At 47.7% G+C, this 19664-nt stretch overlaps 1 protein-coding gene across 1 annotated transcript in view; it reads right to left on the bottom strand.

Annotated features, from left to right (window-relative positions):
* Dapk1 (death associated protein kinase 1) overlaps window positions 1-19664 on the bottom strand; it is a 155794-nt gene that overhangs the window by 29069 nt on the left and 107061 nt on the right. The window contains exons 4-17 of the mRNA XM_005355310.2: window positions 15966-16104; window positions 14673-14802; window positions 14459-14507; window positions 14346-14372; window positions 13392-13544; window positions 12975-13020; window positions 11294-11383; window positions 10044-10136; window positions 7757-7876; window positions 7243-7341; window positions 6110-6208; window positions 4999-5097; window positions 4024-4221; window positions 2495-2692 (exon numbers count right to left, since the gene is read on the bottom strand). Of these exons, the coding sequence (XP_005355367.2) occupies window positions 2495-2692; window positions 4024-4221; window positions 4999-5097; window positions 6110-6208; window positions 7243-7341; window positions 7757-7876; window positions 10044-10136; window positions 11294-11383; window positions 12975-13020; window positions 13392-13544; window positions 14346-14372; window positions 14459-14507; window positions 14673-14802; window positions 15966-16104 (1540 nt within the window). The remainder of the gene's footprint in view (window positions 1-2494; window positions 2693-4023; window positions 4222-4998; window positions 5098-6109; window positions 6209-7242; window positions 7342-7756; window positions 7877-10043; window positions 10137-11293; window positions 11384-12974; window positions 13021-13391; window positions 13545-14345; window positions 14373-14458; window positions 14508-14672; window positions 14803-15965; window positions 16105-19664) is intronic.

Genomic DNA, 19664 nt, shown 5'->3' with positions numbered 1-19664 from the left:
GCCCTGTGAGGTTTCTACCTTAGTGACACTGATGTCAGCCCTTACTTTCTCTCATATCTGTTCGCTAACACTACTGGGTTAAGAAGCAACCACCCTCAACTTCAAATTAAGCAGGAAGAAATGTCACCATAGAGTGACAAGTCCCTTCCCTCTTGGTGTGAGAACAGCAGGATTTGAATGGTCAAGTTTATCTCCTGAGGACTCTAATCTAGCAGCACAGCACTATGGGGAAGGAATGGCAGCCTGCCTGAGGAGCACGGGACACCACTGTGCTACGTCTGCTCTGACAAATGGCTACCCGTGTGGGCCTGAGTAAAGACAGACTGGACAGACTTGGGGGGGGGGGGAGCTGTGGCTGGGACTTACTTTCCCCTGCACACGACTTTAAATATCTGCTTCTTCACCAGAGGAAAGGCAGAAAGGTACGGGGAGAGAGGGTCAGGGATGGAAGGACGCTGGGAAAAGGACAGAGGGACAGAAACAGGGAAAGAGCGGGCGAGGAGACAGAGGGAGCGTGGGAGTGGGTCAGTAGAGCACTACCTCTCGGGACGGGTAGGCTACAAAAGTGGCTTCTATAAAGCAAAGTCAGCTTCCTCCCGTGTCCGTCCCCAGTGTGATGCCATTCAGCACACGAGAGCACAGCCAGAAGGCTCCACACAAGTCTGGACAAGCTGCAGATCGCAAGCTGTCCCTCTGCAACTCGAGGTTTCGCCTTGGATGAGCACCACGCACGGCCAGAATCACCAGCACGGTGTGTGATCGGCATACCCAAATCTGTGAACCACTGTGGCAAGTTCCCACCAAATGAGCCAAGTGTCCGCTCTGTCCACTTTTGTGGTGCTGTGAACAGGACCACAGGCCTCTCCTCATCCCAGGCCAGGTGTTTTTAAACATGGAAACCTAAACTCGTCTTGGTGGATTTTGTGCTGGAGACAGGCAGCTCTTCGCACGTAGCCCAGACTTGCCTCAAATTTATAATCCTGCCTCTACGTCACAGGTACGGGGAGTATAAGTGTGTGCCACCATGCCCAACAAAGCTGGACTTTCTAATGGACGTGTTTAATAAGATTTTGTCTTTAGACACAAGATAGGACATGCTTTTCTTGTTTTATATTGGAACTGAACTCTGGGCCTTGTCCATCCTAAGCTGGTGTAGCCCAAATGCTGCGCACAGGCTGTCCACCGTGCCGCCTGCATGAAGGCTGAAGGAAGTCTAATGAGCACACGTCCATTGGGGCCATTTGGCCTCCCTCTTAAGCCACTCAAATATCTCTCTTGGCGCGATGAGGAAAGGAAAACCAGGACAGCAAGAAGCAGCTAAAGAGAAGACCCAGGATACGGCCTTCACAGGGCCCCAGAATCTGAGGATTACCAACTTCAGTTTGCACCACAGTTAATCTTGTAACTGCAAGAGGAACAGCAAGACGATTCTCCAGCTGTTCCGTGTATTAATTATCTTACCTTGAACAAAATCATAAAGCCCTATGGAGCATATATACCACCTATAAACTGACCTCTCCTGCAGTTTAAATTTTTTCTTCTCAACTTCATTTTAACATGACCTTAAGAAGAGAGTGTGCCTGCCTTTCACAGAGTTACACACTGAGACTACACAAATATTTTACTGTTCTTATTTTGTACTGAAAATCGATGTGGGATCCAGTGAAATGGCTGGTGACAGCTACAGTCCAGAATCTGCTTTTTAGGGACTGATAACATGTAATTATTTTCATTCCTTTATTACTTATATTTTTTAAGATTTTATTTATTTATTATGTATACAGTAGTCTCAGTATTCTGTCTGAATGTGTGCCTGCAGGCCAGAAGAGAGCACCAGATCTCACTGCAGATGGTTGTGAGCTACAATGTGGTTGCTGGGAATTGAACTCAGGACCTTTGGAAGAGCAGGCGGTGCTCTTAACCACTGAGCCATCTCTCCAGCCCCCTTTATTACTTATAAGTTGACAGTATTCCCTTGGTTTTACCAAATTTGCATAGTGTGTATGCATGCACACATATACAACTGTATTTGGATCTTTTGCCCACAGACAACCCATCAGAGACAAGGAAGACAGTGCACCCGGAACCTTGATCAGAACACAGCGTCGAAAGTATTTACTGAGGACGGTGTGTGTGGGAAAGCGGCCTTTGTTTATACCATGAGTTTCAACTCTTCTTGGAAACACAAGCATGTGTCTATGTGTACACATGCACAGGTCACGCACACACACAAACACATGCACACACACACATGTACACATACACGCACATCCATTCATTTTACAAACACAAAAGTGGGAGGCCAGGATAGGCGAGAAGTGTATGTTAAGGTCCCAATTTTCTGTCACTCTGGGAAACCACTCAACAGTCACACGGCTCAAAATGGCACTGTCCCCTAGCAACCATCATCCTCAGCTATGACAAGAAAATATTATAAACTTGGCAAGAACCAGGCAGCCGGTGGGAATCTGGGGATCCCACCCCCTGCAAGTACCTTGTTTGAGATGTCCAGATTGCAGCTGGCTTCGCAGAGGGCCATCACGATAGGTGCGCTGCCGTCTTTGCAGGCCACGTGCAGGGGCGTGTTGCCGTGCCTGTCTTGGAAATCCACGAAGCACCCGTGGCCAAGGAGGGTCTTGATGACCTCCATCTGACAGCGCCTCACCGCAAGATGAAGGGCAATGTGTCCATCCTGGAATCAAGCCCAAGCCCGTGAGTGCTCTGCTTTCCACCCTCGGCCCTCTCTCTCCCCTGTGCGAGGCTTAGCTGGAAACAGGATGGCTTCAAACACAAGAGAACTTCAGAGTCATTGCCTGGACCCTGGAAAGCGGGGCTTCGTCCATTTCACTCCGCATAACTGAAGCTGAGCTGAACACCTGCCGATTCATTTAGGCTCAGAGAGAAGGCCAGACAGCAAGATTCTGCACCTGTCTTAGCATTGGTAGGCTGTAACTAGTCGTGTGCCAATTGCCCTTGTGAGCAGATGTGAGAAACACCACTAGTGGTGGCACATGTAATCCCAGCACTCGGAAGACAGGCAGGCAGCCTGGTCTACAAGAGCTACTTCCAGGACAGGCGACAGGCTCCAAAAGCTTTTGCCTCAGGAGAAAGAAAGAGGGAGAGAGAGAGAGAGAGAGAGAGAGAGAGAGAGAGAGAGAGAGAGAGAGAGAGAGAGAAATAATTTCCCCCAGGGCTGTTGAATGCTCAGAAAGCAGATGCAAGAACCCGGCCAGGGAATTAATAGCACCCCAGTACAGGATCCCTGGGAAATAGTACAGAATCCCTGGGGAATAGATGTGCTGAGCACTGTTGAGAAACAGAGCTTGGGGCCCCATCTCTATTGCGTCTGCCTGAGTTTCTCCACTCAGCACTCTTGGCATTGGGACTTTTGATTGTCTAGAAGAAACACTAGCTCCATCTAACAGATGCCAGTAGCAAATACCCAGCCCAAGCTTGGTAATGAAAATATGTCTCCAGATATTTCTATAAAGTCCCCTGGGGACACAGCTGTGTCCAACTGAGACTGTACCAAGGCACTGCCCCCAAAAAACAATTGCTACATGAACTATAAGACCCTCAGTCTAACTGTACACAGTACTGTTACTGTATCTGTTTAAGTTCAAGTTCAAATAGATTGTGTTAAATTTGCTTAGGTAAAAAGAGACCAGCTGGTCTAGAAGTGAAATTGTAAAACAAATAATAGTGATTTATTGCCTTTTTACAAAAGAGTAAGTGGCAAAATAGACACCCATTTCAACATGTAACTAAAATTTGACAATGTGGTCCCTGTTCCACAGTTAACCAAAGTTAACCAAAGTTAAAAAGATTGAAACAGTGGCCAAACTGGCTTGCTCAAGCCATAAGTTTAGTTATATACCAAAAAGAAGATTCTAGAAAATTCCAGAAATTTTTGTAATCAAAGAAACAAAATCACAGTATACTAAGTTCAAGTAGGCAAGTGTCTTGGTCCCTCTACCCCATCAGATCACAGTGAGTGCCACGTAGTTCCCCCCAAAAAAGTACCTTGTCAGAGGCATTCAGGTCAGCTCCATGTCCAACCAGACACTCCACAATATCATGATAGCCCCTGGCAGAAGCTGTCAGCAGCGGGGTCTCTCCCTCCCGGTTCTTGATATTTACATTGCACCCGACTTCACAGAGGGCTTTGGCCACGGAGTAATAGCCATGCCAGGCAGCGCAGTGTAGGGGGGTTTCTTCTTCCTGCTCAAGGACATGGGTACAGAGAAGGAAAATGCAGATGGCAGCAACATCAAGGCCATGGAGGACAGAGACTGCAGTCAATGGGGCAAAAAATTAACCTGAGATAACGACACCAGCGGGAGCCGCTGCCGTTAAGAGGCAGACCCAGGGCTCTCCCTGGTCAGTCTGTCCCCTCGGCAGGAGTGCTAAGTGAACTTGGCTTTCTCAGCATATTAGAGGTCCCTGAAGAGCGAGACCTTTGCGTGGGTGAACTCAGAATACCTTCTGGCAAAGCTGCTCTTCTTTATCTGTCTCTGAAACTAGCAGGAAAGGTCTCCTCTGAGCAGGGGTCCCAGCAATTTCAGGGCTTTGATTTTTGCCAGGTACCTAACTCCAGGATGGCTCAGGGGAGCATTCTGTGAGGTAGCTATCATGATGACATCTCTGTAACTAGTCTAGGAAGCACTGGCCTCAAAGCTTGGGCATGTGTGGGGGTGGTGGAAGGTTTGCACTTCCATCAGTGTTATCAAACACATCTGTCTACAAGTGAGACAGAAGTGCTTACAAACAGAACTCTGAAACCCAGACTTGGCAGGGTTCAATCCCTGGTCCCACCACAGACAGCTTGAGCGGGCTGTGGAACTTGCTGTGTGATTTCCGTCCCTATAAAGCAAGGATACTGATATCAGGCTGTCCCGGGGATTAGAACAGGTGAATGAAGAAGTTAGACGGGGAGCTGGGTGCAGGGTGCTGTCTGAGAACCTGTGCTCTGCGGTGGATGGCAGGAAACTGACCTACCTTGTCCTGGAAGTCAGGGTTAGAACCGAAGCTGCAGAGAAGCTGCACCACATCCGCGTGTCCGTATCGGGCTGCCACATGAAGGGCTGTCTCTCCAGACTGCAAAAGAAGACCAGAACTCAGAACCGCTCAAGAGACCATGCCTTCCATTTGCTCTGCAGAGATGAAGGGCAGGACTTGGGGTCAGGCGGCCCCTAGGCAGCAAGGGCTGCACACTCAGATCTGGTTCATCTCGTCACTAAAAACAACTCGGAGAGACTATGTTCCTGTTACCGTGAGCGCCATGTTTTACCTCCTTCATGGACAGATAATTTCAGCGGCTCAACTTGAAACTAAGACTCTCCCTTCCCCCACTCTTCTACACATGCACAAACCCCTTTAAGGTCAGGCTCACCGTTCTGCAATTATTTAAATGTGTAGCTTTCTAATTAAATTATTAACTACTTTTCCCTTTCATTGCCTTATTTGTGCTCAGAGACTCATTTATTGCATTCACCGAGATTTTAGAGAACACAGCCATTTGCTCCTGGTATATTTCTGTGAATAACAAATATAACGTATGATGCTTTGCTTGTGTCTGCACCTGCCAGGGTCACGCTACCCTAACTACAGAAAACATTACTGTCAACTGGCAGCAAACTGCGGTGGTGGATTCCTTTGCTGCTGTCCAGATCTTAGTCACTCATAGAAGGCTGTGTGCAAAAATTTTGGTCCCCCAGGCTTTGAGTGATGGAACTTTAGGAGGTGGAGGCTAATGGAAGTTAGGTTACAATAAAGGAGACATTGAGGATGTCTCTGTCTCTTTGTCTCTGTCTCCCTCCTTCCTTGCTGACAGGAGGTGAACTTTGCTCTAACATACAACCCTAAATACTTTGTTTCCCCAAAAGCCTAACAATAGTTAGAAGCATCTAAGGTAGAAACTCAGATTTAAATATTGGGCCAGGCCACAGTCAAAAGAACAACAACAATAACAACAACAAAGCCTTTAACTTTAAATCCCCTGCTCGAGGATGTGGTCCTCAATCTTTATCTTTGGGTTCTGGTGTACCAAGCAGGCCAACACTCAATGCAGCCCAATTCCTCTTGTTTCTCTTAAGATGCACGGTCTTACCTTGTCTTTAACATCCAAAGGGCATTTGTTCTCATTGAGAAATTTCAGAGTATCCACGTGGCCATGCCGAGAGGCCCAGTAGATGGCATTGGATCCTCCCTGCAGGGAGAGCAATGCAGAGTCACATCCAGAACTCCTGGACCGTGCACCCATTAGAATCGCAGGGCTTCCCTTCTTGTGGGGTAACAAATCCCAGCAGAGCCTCTTCTCGGTTTCAAGGCGTTGGTAATTATACCATGGTCATGTACCACATTAACAGCAGGGGAGGCTCAGTGGGAAGCTGAAAGAGGGTCTCTGTGTTATCTTTGCAACTTTTCAAAGTAAAAACAAAACTTTCTTTTTTCTTTTTTGAAGCCTTTTCAATACCAACCTCTAGCTAGATCTCCTAACGGTACCCTCGGTATCCACAGGGGACTGATTCCAATCAAATCCTCCACACAGGTGCCAAAAGAAAAAAATTCATGGGTGTGCAAGTCACTTCTACAAAATGATGTAGCTTGCACAGAACCGGAACATCCTCCAATGCACCCTAATCACCTCTGACTTACTCCTAACACCTGATACAGCTGAAACACCATGGGAACAGTCGTTATGCTTCAGCATCTAGAGAACAGTGAGAAGAAACACATTCTGCAATTTATTGCCCCCTCCCACACACACTCTCAGCCTTTGGTCAGATCAGGAATGGAGCTCATGGCTCTCGGGGACAAACTAGAGTTTTTATGGCAGCTGATGAGAGCTCCGTGGTGGTGATCATCAGCTGTCACTGAATAACGTCTGCCTTTAAAACGCTGTTTACACTAGGATGTGTGTCCATATCCAGATTCGTGATGCACACACAGGCTAATGAATTTCTGATTACATTAACTACACAGTAAACACTTTTCCAGGTATGACTTGTAACACTGCTGAGTAAATGTGATCTGCAAAGCATAAGGCATGAGAAAGAGGCAGAGCCTGCAGGGGGAAATGTGAGCACCTTTCCCCAGGACTTGTCAGCCTGCGCAAGGCTATGCAGCGCCATATAGGAAATCACAAAAGTAGACACGCTCTCCCACTTACTGCCCATCTGATTAGGAAGACAGCAGGGAACCCATGATAAGAATTTGTTTTTAATAATACAGAATTATGACCTTATCCTGGACATCGATCCTTGAGCCTCGTTTGATGAGTAACTGAAGCATCTGGATATTCCCACAGCCGGCAGCAATCAGTAACGGAGGTGTCCCGTGCTGAAAGAGAAGAGGAAGCTACTGTCTGTTTTTCAGGTTAAGTAGGAAGGGGAAAGCCCATGGAGTCACCAATATCCTCTGCCTGCTGTGTCCATACCCTGCCCCAGATCGAGGAACAGGAAGGAAAGGACCAAAAGCACCTCCTTTTTCAGATGTACACTCAAGGATGGTGCTACCATTTGTAAAAGAGGCAGGATTCAAGGGTGCAGGAACAGGGTGTAAAGGAAGGCCCTCAATACAAAACGTCCTTATTTGCAACTCAAATCACTCTAGACAGAAAGGATTTCCCCCACAGAATGGAGGCTCCATTCGCAGGGTGGAGTTGGAGAAGCAACCGGGGTCCCTCCCAACTTGGACTTCTGGGTGCACAGTCTTTGATGCAAGCCTCTGGCAGCTCCGCAGAAGAGAGACGGACCTTGTTGGGCTGGTTAACGTCATAGCTGGACAGCGAGCCCAGAAGGTGTTGCAAGCCTGGGACGTTGTCATCATTGATGGCATGGATGATGGCTTTCATCACAAAGGAGTCTTCCTCGTCCTGAGAGACACGAGGAGGGAAAGAGTCGCATACTGGCCAGGATCCTCATCAACACAGCGGGTGAACCCTGGTTTGTTTGCCATAGGGGCATTCTAAGAAGAAGGGCCGGCCACTTAATCCCCAATGCACGGTCACAAAGGGAGCTGGGAGGTGAACTTCTGCCCTTTCGTGCTGCTAACCATTACCAGTTACTGCTTAGCACCTGCATTGTAACCAAGAATGAACTGTTTCTAAGGCTCTGATTTTGGACAAGGGTACTGACTGATGACCCTCTGTTTATCTTTGGAATCTGTCAAAACAGAGTTACCAGAAAACACTGTGAGAGGTTCCTCTGAGACAGCCTCTCCTGCTAGATGAGGAAGGAGAAAAACCATAGAACCAAGGAAATCCATAGTTTCTTTAAAGAAGACAATCTCATTTGCTAAATTTTCCAGTTACAGAATTATCTTTTTTGCTCTTCTCTCTCTCTCTCTCTCTCTCTCTCTCTCTCTCTCTCTCTCTCTCTCTTTCTCTCTCTCTCTCTTTTCTATTTTTCTTTTTGTCATTTGAATGTCTTCTTTCTCTAGGTCTGAAATATAGGAAGGTAAAATCCTCTTAATGCTCAATAAAAATGCATGTGTGAGCATGTGCATGTGTGTGCATGCACGTGTGTGTGCGTATGTATGCATCTGTATGTGTGGTGTTTGTGCGTGCCCACATGCATGCATACAGCCTGCAGCCCTGCACAGTCATCAGCAGAAGACAGCCTACAGCCCCCCACAGTCAGCCTACAGCCCCCCACAATCAGCAGAACACAGCCTACAGCCCTCCAGTCGCCAGATGACAGCCTACAGTCCCCTACAGTAGGCAGAAGACAACCTACAGCCCCCCACAGTAAGCAGAAGACAGCCTACAGCCCCTCACAGTTGGCAGAAGACATCCTACAGCCCCCCACAGTCGGCAGAAGACAACCTATAGCTCCCCAAAGTAAGCAGAAGACAGCCTACAGCCCCCCACAGTCGGCAGAAGACAGAGCAGGTGAGATCTCTCCTAGGGCTCCTACCCTAGCTTTCACACGATGCAGGACTGCTAAGAACACTGATTCATGAGCTTCAGTCATCCCCACTACAGCATCCCCCAGTCAGACCCACATTCCCATTTTTCCCTGGCTTCACTAATACCCTCAAGTCCTTCCAAAGTGGTCTTCCTTGCCTGCCTTCATAACTTCCTTCTCTCTGGCTTTCCTTCGTGCGTGCGTGTGTGCGTGAGTGTGTGTGTGTGTGTGTCCACACACTCCTTCTCATCTCACTCTACAGTTGTAGACACTAGTGCACAGCGTAGCGTCAGGAGAAAAGAAGAGCTGGTGTCTGCTGCCATATAATTTTCGCCCTAGGAGTTCCTAGCTCTGTCCAGGAAACACCGACTATTGGGTTACAGGCCATGGTGGTTTCCACAGAACCATTGTGTCTGCCTTTCCTGGAGTCCCCTTCACTTCAGCGAACAAAGCCCCAGTGTGTGAGTGGCCGGAGAAAGTCTCACTTTAGTGAGAGATGTCTGGCTGTATCTGAAGAGCTCATCAGTGATTGGGTTTCAGTTTAGACATGGGGAAAATTGTGGTGCCATTCGCAAGGACTTTGGGCAAAAAGTCAAGACAACGTCAATAAACAAAGTGAATATGGCCTTCTGGTCTACCACAAGACAAGCACTGTGCTACCCTTGGTGTTGGTGGGGGAAGGAAGTGAAGGCTCTCTGTCTTTTTGTGTCACCGTGACTCTGTATTCTCTGATTGGTGGCAGAGTTCCTATGCTCATTCATGAGAATTAGTGTAAGCTCGTTCTTCTTCCACTAGTCATCCTCTTCCGTGTGTGTGTGTGTGTGTATGTGTGTGTGCACATGTGTGTACACACACGTGCATGCTTTGTGTATGTGGTATGTCCGTGTACACAAGTGTTTACGGGAGGAGGAGTATTGGAAACAGTAGGGATGGCAGCTAAGACAAGGCCAAGTCAACTAAATGAAAATCAAAGAAGAGAGCAGGACAGGGCACAGAGTCAGCCCACCTCAGGAGTAAGTGTGAGTCTGCTATTTCCATGACGTGGGCTTTCTGTACTGATGAACAAACAGAACAGTGTAAACCATCCAAACACGGGCGTGAAAGAAGCTGGCCAAGGCAAACAGGATTGCTTACCAGAGTATCGTCGCTTCTGGCCACGCTCATGTTACTTCTGGACAAAAATGACCGGGACAATCTTTGGCACAGTGATATCAAGCGAACAGATTGCTAAAAAACAAAATAAACGTAAGAAGTCAAGGGGCGGAGGAAAGAGAACTTAGGAAGAAGGCACTGAGAACATGTTCACTGCCAAAAGGCCTCCAGGGGTGGGCACTCCATGGCAGGCTGGGCTATTTGCTTAAGGAAGTATTCTAAAGGTCATGTGCTCAGACAGCAAGACAGAGAGACTCTGTGCATTCACTACGACCTGCGGAAGTGGGTGCCTCATATCCCATCTCTCTCTCTGTGCCTTGTTTTCTAAACCCCAACAAAACCTTTGTGGGATCTTCCTGGGTCCAGCATGGGATGCAAGGGCCTTGCTCCGAGCTCTCTGGGCCCAAGTCAGCTAAAGGAATTCATGTGACTATTAGCAAGTACAGATGGGAGACAGATGCACTGGTCTGCAGTACAACCTCCTCCATATCCTCAAAGGCTGAAGGAAGCCATGGGGAAATGAAGAAACACGAGGGAAGGAAAGAAGAAGAGAGAGGGAGAAAAAGAGGAAGAAGGGGGAAAGAGACCAAGACATAAGCTCTAAGCCTTGTTGGCAGTCTAGGTATAAAACTGAGGGACAGCACTAGATCAGCCAGGGAGAAGGACAGGGGCTTGCTCCCTCCAGATTTGACCGAATCTTGGGCACTGGAAGCCACACCATCACCTTTCTGATCCTGGAATTTTGATTGCTTCAAAGATGCCTGAACCAGCATCCCACCTAGGTCACAGGGAAGGCACCACAGGGGAGAAGGAGAGGCCATAATGCCTGGGCTTATACCCCATCCTGGGTCCCCCTGCAAGCCCACGAGGAGGGGGGAGGGTTTCTGATCCAAGCTTCAGGCCTTGCTGCTCACCAGGAAGAACTGGTTTATTTAGAATGTGATTTGTTACAGTTGGAAAACCGTTCACTGTAACTTTATTGTACTGATTTCAAAATCTGCCTTGGGGATAATCTGAGAAAAAGAGCGTGCAAAATTTCATTTCAAAGGATAAGCTAAATAGCCCTGAAATATGGTTTGTGCTTGTCTTTGAAAGTCACTAATAAGAGCACAGAAGTTTGCAGACCAGCCTCTTGTTAAATAAAGGCAGTTACCGATCCCAGGATGAGAAGAGTAAGCCCTAAACAGACAGACAAAAACAGAGTTTGATGCCTCCGCATCGTAGAGTCTTACTTTCCATTTCTTCCGAGCTGCAAATTTCTTGAATTTCTCCATGTTTACTGCTGAGGCTTTTCGACTAAGAGCTTGTTGTGTATCTTTAGGCTAAAATGAAAATTCAAAATAAAATAAAATAATGAAAGCTAACTACAGAAACGGGTTAAATGGTAATGCTTTAAGACCCCTCACTACTCTGAAAGGCTTACATACTCACTATCCTAAAATAACATACAGAGTGGAGAACAGCATTCAAGATCCAGAAGCTAGGCTGGGATGCAGCTCAGCAGGTGCAGAGACTTCCTAGCATTCAAGAAGCTCTGGGTCTGATTCCTGGCACCTCATAAACCAAGCAGGGTGGTTCATGCCTGCAGTCTCAGCCCTCAGGAGGGGGAGGCAGAAGGGTCAGACATTCACGGTCATCCTTGCCTGTATCCAAAACTGAAGCTAGCCCGGCACACTTGAGACCCTCCCAAAAAAGAAAACCATCTAGGGAAGAACTAGGCTCTGCCAGCTAACTCTTAATGACTCAGTATTTTGTATAAGACATAGCAAGCACATCTAGAACAGAAGGCAAGCTTGTAACCAAACTCAGTGACAGTCTTCCACAGTGACAGTTTGGGAATGGCAAGATTCGTGGAGAGGCCTTTTGTGATAGGTTTGAACTGTGATGTCAAGTTGGGAAGGACCCTGGAGGTCTGCGCATTTGGCCCATCCTATGGGCACTCAGACAAGTTCACTGCATCTTCCTCAGCAGACACACGTAGGCACAGGCTCTACCCAAGTGTGGGAGAGCTAGAGCCCAGGCCTTCCATAATCCCCACTGATGAGGCCCATGGGTTTGTTTTCAACTACTAGATACCTTTATTACCGATTGGATCTTAAATGTTCTCAATGCCTCTTATTCTAACGGCTTAGTGGCCAGCTTGTGCAATTCCTGGGCAGGAAAGAAACTTTGCAGTGGTGGAGGCCACTGGAAAGAAGGTGAATCCTTGAAGGAACCTACCAGGACCACTGCCCGCCCCTTCACCCCGCCATCCTGCCTGGCTACCCTGTGGTCAGCATCTCCACCCACCACATTCTCTCTGCTGTAATGAACCATCTTGCTAGAGGCCTCAATGACCATGCCCACTGTCCACCACTCTAAAACTGATCCAAACCAGCCTGTCCTTCTGAACAAAGACCTTTTCCCATGCGCTCTGCCACAAGGACAGAAAGCTACACATTTGCCAACCTCAGTTCCTCTTATGTCAGGCTGAAGCAAATTCAGTTTTGTTTGCCCAAGGGCCAATAGGTCAGCAATGTAAAAGCGTCATGTGTCAGGGTCAAGGGTCCAAAGAAAGGACAGCTTCCCCTAATGCTGTGTGGAAGGAGGGTATGGCGTCCACAGACCTTCAGATTTTTCAAAAGATCCTGAGATTTGAAACAGCTATATGATAGAAAACAATTCAAGCTTTAAAATGCTGCTTGTACTGTAATTCCATAGGTTGCACCAAACACGTCTGCTCAACCGATGGGACTTCTTCCTGCTCTGAACAGATCATTTTTCTCCCTCTGTAATCACTGGGACACACTGCTGTCTACCACGCTGTCTTACAATTATGGGACCAGTAGTCAGTTCACACTCCAGCACCACCCACACCTGCTCACACCAATCCCTGAGGAATGATGAGAACCCCAAACGTAAGAAGCAACTCGCCTTAATCCAGGGGTGCTGCAAACTGTCCTGGATTGTCATCCTTTTCCTTTGGGGAAAAAAGGAAGAAGAAGAAAATTCTCATGACATTGAGACAGGGCTAAGGTTATCTCCATGCTGGCCCAGTCTACCAAGCAGACACTCTGGAAAATGCAGTTTGGGGCCCACATTATAAACAAACAAACCCCGAGAGCAACCCTGCAGGTCACCAGCTTAGCTACTGACTCGTCCTCTGTGCAGGGACGGGGCCAGCAAGCAGGCAGACTAAATGCGCCTTCTGCAGCACTTCCTTCTGGGGCCTTCTTCCTTTAGCAGGTAGAACAGTGAGGGTCTGACAAAAGGTGGCCACACACAGAACACCTGTTTCTAGTCCCAGCCACACGAGGCTCCGCCCACCGTACAGGAAGAGGGGACACTCACTTTGGATCCTTGACCAGCAGTCTCCTGATGAAATCTTTGGCAAGGGCACTGGTATTACGGAAGAATTCCTCTTCAAATTCGTAGTTGACAGCAGATATGTTCGCTAATGTTTCTTGCTTGGTGTCTCCAAGAAATGGGGAGGCCCCACTTAGGCTGTTCAGAATAAAGCAGGGCATTAGGAGAACATTAATGACCACTCATGTGGAGTCACTGCTTCTTCTGAGTCTCTTGTGGGAAACGCCAAACAGGAGGAGAGCCTGATGCGGAATTAGTCACTTCAGAGTCAACCACACATGGCTAGGAACAGAAGTACTGACTTCATGCAAAGCCGTCCTGCTAAAGGTTCATCTGGGGCTAGAGAGATGGCTCCGCTGTTAAAGTGCCTGCTGCATTTGGACCTCCAGAATCCACAAAGAAAGCCAGGCACAGTGGCATGTGACTGTACCCCTAGCAATGGGTGACAGAGAAGTAGATCCCTTAAGCTCGCTGGCTAGCCACTATAACCAAATCAATGAGCGTAAGGTTCATGAAGAAACCCTATCTCCAAAAATAAAAAGTGGCATGCAGAGCAATCATTCGAACCTGTGTACACTCACACTAACAAGTACAACAGATACACACATGCTATGTGGTATTTACATCACACACAAACACACCCCTGCACACGGTCATTTGAACCAGTATGTAGTTTAAAATAAAACTCTTCTTCCTATTTTCTTGGAGATAGACAGCTAGAATTCCTCACCATGATTATGGTACAATCTCTGGCAATTCATTTTGATTGAGGAAGAATAAACCCAAATAGCCTAAAATAAACCCCCTTTTAAAGGTTTGGAATGAAGATGCTTAAAGGAGAACATGCACGAGGTAAAAGGGCCTACATGATCTATCTGTTTGACACTTCTGGTCTCAGAGACAAGGAAAGAATACATGAGTTGTAGACTCGATACTTACAGAATGTAGGTTATTACCCCGATGCTCCTGTACACAGAACCAAAAACAAAGCCAGGTTAGGAGAACAGCCAAAGAGATCAGAAAGACACCAACACCAAGGACATTCTCCTTACCACATGTCTGCCTCGAGACCAAGGGGCTCATAGTTGACAATCTCTGGAGCTACGAGAAAATAAAGACTCATTAGCTTGGGAGGGCTGCAAGCCAACAGAGTCTACCCTCATGTGACAAACAGAAACACGGACAGGAAACAACCCCAAAGCAGGGAGATTCTGCCAGCGGAATGTGGATGAGATGTAAGTGAGCTTAAGGGCCAAGAAAACTTACCCACGAACTCTGGTGTCCCGAATATATTTTTGAATTCATTTCCAAAGTCGATTTTATGGGCCAGGCCGAAGTCGATGATCTTGATCCGAGGCTTGGAGACGTTTCTATCCAGAAGCATTATGTTTTCCGGCTGAAAGGGAGCGAGAAAGAGGAGTGAAGGTGTCAAATGGTCCTTCTTCATGCTTAAAAAAAAAATAGACAAAACCCCAAGAAGATGTAGATGAGAAGAGAACTGGGGAATAATAACAGGTTTGAGGCTCAGGGTTTCCAGGAGGTCTGAGACAAGAATTTGAGGCCTGAAAACCCATGGTAAGGACAGGGAGGCAGGAAACAGGAGGCAGATCGAAAATGTCTGTTATTAAGGTAGGATGACGAGGGCATCATCCTTCTTGACAGTTTGAGGAGAAAGAGCAGAACTCGGAGCCTTTCCCACGGAAGCAGATCCTGTGTCTGTCTGTCATCTACCCTCTGGTCCTGATAGCTGCCCGGGGACACTTATTTATGGGCACTACCAGCTCCCCAGGTCAGAAACAAGACATCCAGCAGATGTTGGGCCCTGGGGACACAGACATGGCCTTGATGGTCCTGCTATAGGGAAAACTACAGGACACGTCGGTCTTCTGCAGTCTTGATCTAGCTCAATGGCCTAGGCCAGCCTGTGGTCACCTCCAGTCCCTCTCTCAGTCCCTTCCTCTTGTCCCTATGCTGTCTGTCCTCCCCCCCCCCAAAAAAAAGATTAAGACTCCATAACGGCTAGAAATGGAGCTCACACATTTCCCATCCCCCATACAGCCCTGCCTCCAGTGGGTAAGAGACTGGCTATACCAGCAAATTTTGGGGTTGGGTTGGCTTGACAGTGAAGGGGAGGGTCAGACCCCGGGCTTGCATCAAGAGAAAACACACTGTCCACCAAATGTCCAGCCATAGGAGGATGAAAACTGTGCCAGTCACCAGCCAACCCAGCCGAAAATAGCCCAGTGTCCAAGAGCAGCCATTGCCAAAGCATCTGCTTAGGAAGCCCCTCTGCCTCCTTCCCAGGGATTCCTGACTGTGACCATTGATCTTAAGCCTCTACCCCACAAAACAGATATTAGACACCCCAGCCCTAGGAAGACCTCATATGCTAATGATTTACAGAAACAATTCCATCTGTTAAACCCACGTCGGGGAAATCTTTACTCGGGAGCCTCAGTTGCTCTTAGCCAACAAGACACAAAGGCCAGTGGTAGAGGGATCCACTGGCTTCACCGGCTTCCACCGGCTTCACCGGCTTCCACTCATAGTGTGTGTTACCTTCAGGTCAAAGTGGGCGATCTGAAGCGAGTGTAGGTAGTAGACACCACTGAGAATCTGCTTGAGAAATTCCGTTGCTTCCTCTTCGGTCAGGGATTCTTTCTCAGCCAAGAAGTCAAACAGCTCACCCCCTGCAACACTGAGAGCCAGGAGCCAGGGTTAATGGAGATCCTCCTCCCGAGTCTTCAGGGTTAAAGGAGATCCTCCTCCCGAGTCTTCTGGGTTAATGGAGATCCTCCTCCCGAGTCTTCTGCTCCTCCTCTCATGGGTGACTGGCAACTTACAGGCACAATTTCAGGAAAATGTGATGAAATAAATAGCTATGGGTACTAAGGTGCCACATTCACAAAAGGTGGGGACAGAGCAATGAGAGGCTGTAGGGAATTAAAAAGGAATAGGGGTACCTGCATACTGTGTGTGCACTCTCCACATAGGTGTAGGCCTATGTGGATGCCAGAGGGCATACCTTCCTCAGCTTCATAATCCCCTTATCCTATTTATTTTAGTTTATTTATTCATTCATTTACTTATTCATTTAATTATTCATCTGTCTGTTTGTTTATTCATTCATTTACTTATTCATTTAATTATTCATCTGTCTGTTTGTTTATTCATTCATTTACTTATTCATCTATTTATTTATTTATATTTTAGTTTTTCAAGACAGGGTTTCTCTGTGCAGCTTTGGAGCCTGTCCTGGAACTCAACTCTGTTGACCAGGCTGGCCTCGAACTCACAGACATCCACCTGCCTCTGCCTCCCGAGTGCTGGGATTAAAGGTGTGCGCCACCACCGCCCCATCTCACCTTATTTTTTAAGATGCTGCTCTCTGAGCTCAGAGCTCCCTATTTTGGCTAGAGTGGCTGACCAGCAAGGCCCTGGGATCTGCCTGTCTCTATCCCACAGCACGGGGTTACAGAAGCTAGTGGCCACACACAGCTTTTACATGGGTGCCAGGGATGGGAACTCGGCTCCTCACGAACGCTCAGCAAGCATTTACTCACTTGAGTTATCACTCCAGCCTCTAGCATTTCTTTACATTTCGATGGCATTTCAAATTAGAATTTTTAACTCTCTGTTCAGGGATGGGGAGCTACACCCAGCTTTGTCTAGGACTCAAAGAATAATTCATCTTATATGTTAGAGAAGTAATCAGAAGATTCCTAACCTGTATTTCAACTGATTTTAAATTGATTGCAACATGGTATCATAAGGATTTTCTTTGGTCTACATTTGTTTATAAGTGAATATGTGCATATTTATAAATGCAATTAAAAAACAATTTACTAATAACTTCAAGAAATATTTTAGTTGCTAAGAATGAACTTATGAAAGACCACAATGTACATGGCTAGCGGAAGATTTGTTGAGTCTGTCACGGCCCCACCCCACTAGACAATAAACCCACTGAGGGCAGCAGGTAGAGCCTACTGTACGCTGCCCTACCCACAGCACAGTGCCAGGCTCACGGTAACAACTCAAAACTTTTCTATCTAGTAAAGAGAAGAACAATTCCTCCAAAACCCCACAGGGGTGGTTAACAGAAAACAACAGGGAACGTTTAACAAGAGTCCTTGTAAGGTAATCTTTATCAAGTTTAACAATTCACAACATTGTGATTAAATGTGATTATGCACATAACGGCTATAGTCTGTATTGTTCAGCAGGCCGGGACCCCACACACATGCAAGTGAATAATAAATCTACACCCATTCAGTATAAACAGGCTGGAGAACGTGGGCCTTATCCTGAAGGAAGGCTTCTCACCTCACATCCTCAGCCTCCATGTCAGAAGCTGTCTGCTTGCACAGCTAGGCTCCACTGACCTGCTGTGTGATGGTTTTCCACTGGGCACTTTTAACAAGCATTGAAAACACTGGGAACCACTTCTTGGGGGGTGGGGAGGCTATCCCATGCTCTATCATCACTGGAGAGCTGTTGACCCAGCCTGGGACTCCAGAGGACAGCTGGAGTCAACAAAGAGTGTGAACCTTGTCAGTGAGGTGCCTGCCTCTCCCGGCTGCATCTCCCAGTGGAGCGCTGAGAGATATATTCAGCCCCTCACTCTAGGCTCCACAATGCCCTTGGCCACACTCCTCCACTTCTCCCCATTCAAAATGCGATGCCCAGTGAGTTATTGGGATTGAAACAGCTAGAGAAGGAATCGTTCAGGTACAGGGAGGAGGAAAAGACAGGGAAAACAAGAAACCACAAAGGACCCTACACAAAGAGAGCGACGGGCCAGTCTGCCGGCTCCTCCAGCCTCTTCTGTACTATCTATGATGGAAATGGCTACAGCCCCCTCCATCCAGACAGACAGCATACACATTGCATAACCTAGACTCAGGGCACCCAGGTCAGATAGTTTTCTAAGAAATAAACCCTAAGATTTATTTATTTTATTCTATGTGTATGAGTGTTTTGTTTGCATTTACTTATGTGCACCATAGGCATGTCTGGTGTTTAGCACACACCTCTAATCCCAGCACTCGGGAGGCTGAGGCAGGTGGATCTCTGTGAGTTTGAGGCCAGCCTGGTTTACAGAGTGAGTTCCAGGACAGGCTCCAAAGCTACACAGAGAAACTTTGTCTCAAAAGAACCAAATTACAAAATATGCTGGATGAATGTTGATCACTGCCGAGTCTGGCACAAGGCAGAGTCCCGAACAATAAAGGAAGAAGGCCGAGCGCCCATAGCACGGGACACAGAATGGCTCTGACCAGGAAGTTCTCTACCCTCAGCTGTTCCTCAGCTGGCCCATGCTGGGCCAGACTGCTGAGATTCCCAGAGAGCAGAGGGAAGAACAGAGGAGCAAACAGAACAGGGCCTTCCCCTTGTGAGTTTGGTGCTGTTCCCACCTCCTCTCTCTGCCTCTCTTCAGGGCTTCCCACCTCCATCTGACACTGGTGATGCTTCCACACAAACCCATACCTTCTCCTGCCCACAGGAAACTCTGGGTGTGGTCTGGCTGCTCCTGCTGGTGTCTGTCTTCCTGCACCTACAGGGCTGCGTATAGCACATAAGCGGATGGATTTTTCTAGTGACTCTACCGACCCTTCTTCCTGTCCAAGATGGTTGACCTTGTTGTCCTGGGCTTTGGCTCTGTCCTCTTCAGTGGCTGGCTCTCCCCAGCCCCCCTGAGAATGACTCTCCCCAGCACTCCCCTGCTAATGGCTCTCCCCAGCACCCCCCTGCTAATGGCTTTCCCCAGGAAACTCTTGCACCCTCCTGCTAATCTGCTCTTTCTCTTCAGATCCGAACCTCTCACTCCCAGGACAAACGTAAGGCGATCCTAACTCGAACCCTACAAAGCCACTCAGGCTCATGGAGACTCTGGTTCTTTTCCTATAAATAAGAGGGCCAACCACACTTTTTAAATAAAGTTGCCCCAAGGTTCCCAGGCACATCTAGGTCCTCTGTGGTTAGCAAATATTGATGTCTTTCTTCCTGCTTAGCCTCTACTAAAACTCCTCCCACAGTGGCGGTAGAGTGCTGGAATATTTAATAGCAGCTCTCTGAAATTAGGGTGGGACAAAAGCTGTCCCCATGGGTCCAGGCAAGCCACTCACACAGTATCAGGAACAGTGGAACTGGAAAGGTATGCACACAGCAAACCCTTGTCCTGTGGGTAGCTGGCTCTGGCGTGATCCTAGCCACTGCTGTCTTCTAAAGATGGCTAGACAGGATCTCACTCCTTTC

Source organism: Microtus ochrogaster, chromosome 16 (assembly GCF_000317375.1).
Source record: "Microtus ochrogaster isolate Prairie Vole_2 chromosome 16, MicOch1.0, whole genome shotgun sequence".
NCBI classification, from domain to species: domain Eukaryota; kingdom Metazoa; phylum Chordata; class Mammalia; order Rodentia; family Cricetidae; genus Microtus; species Microtus ochrogaster.
This window is presented reverse-complemented; position numbering and strand designations above follow the sequence as displayed.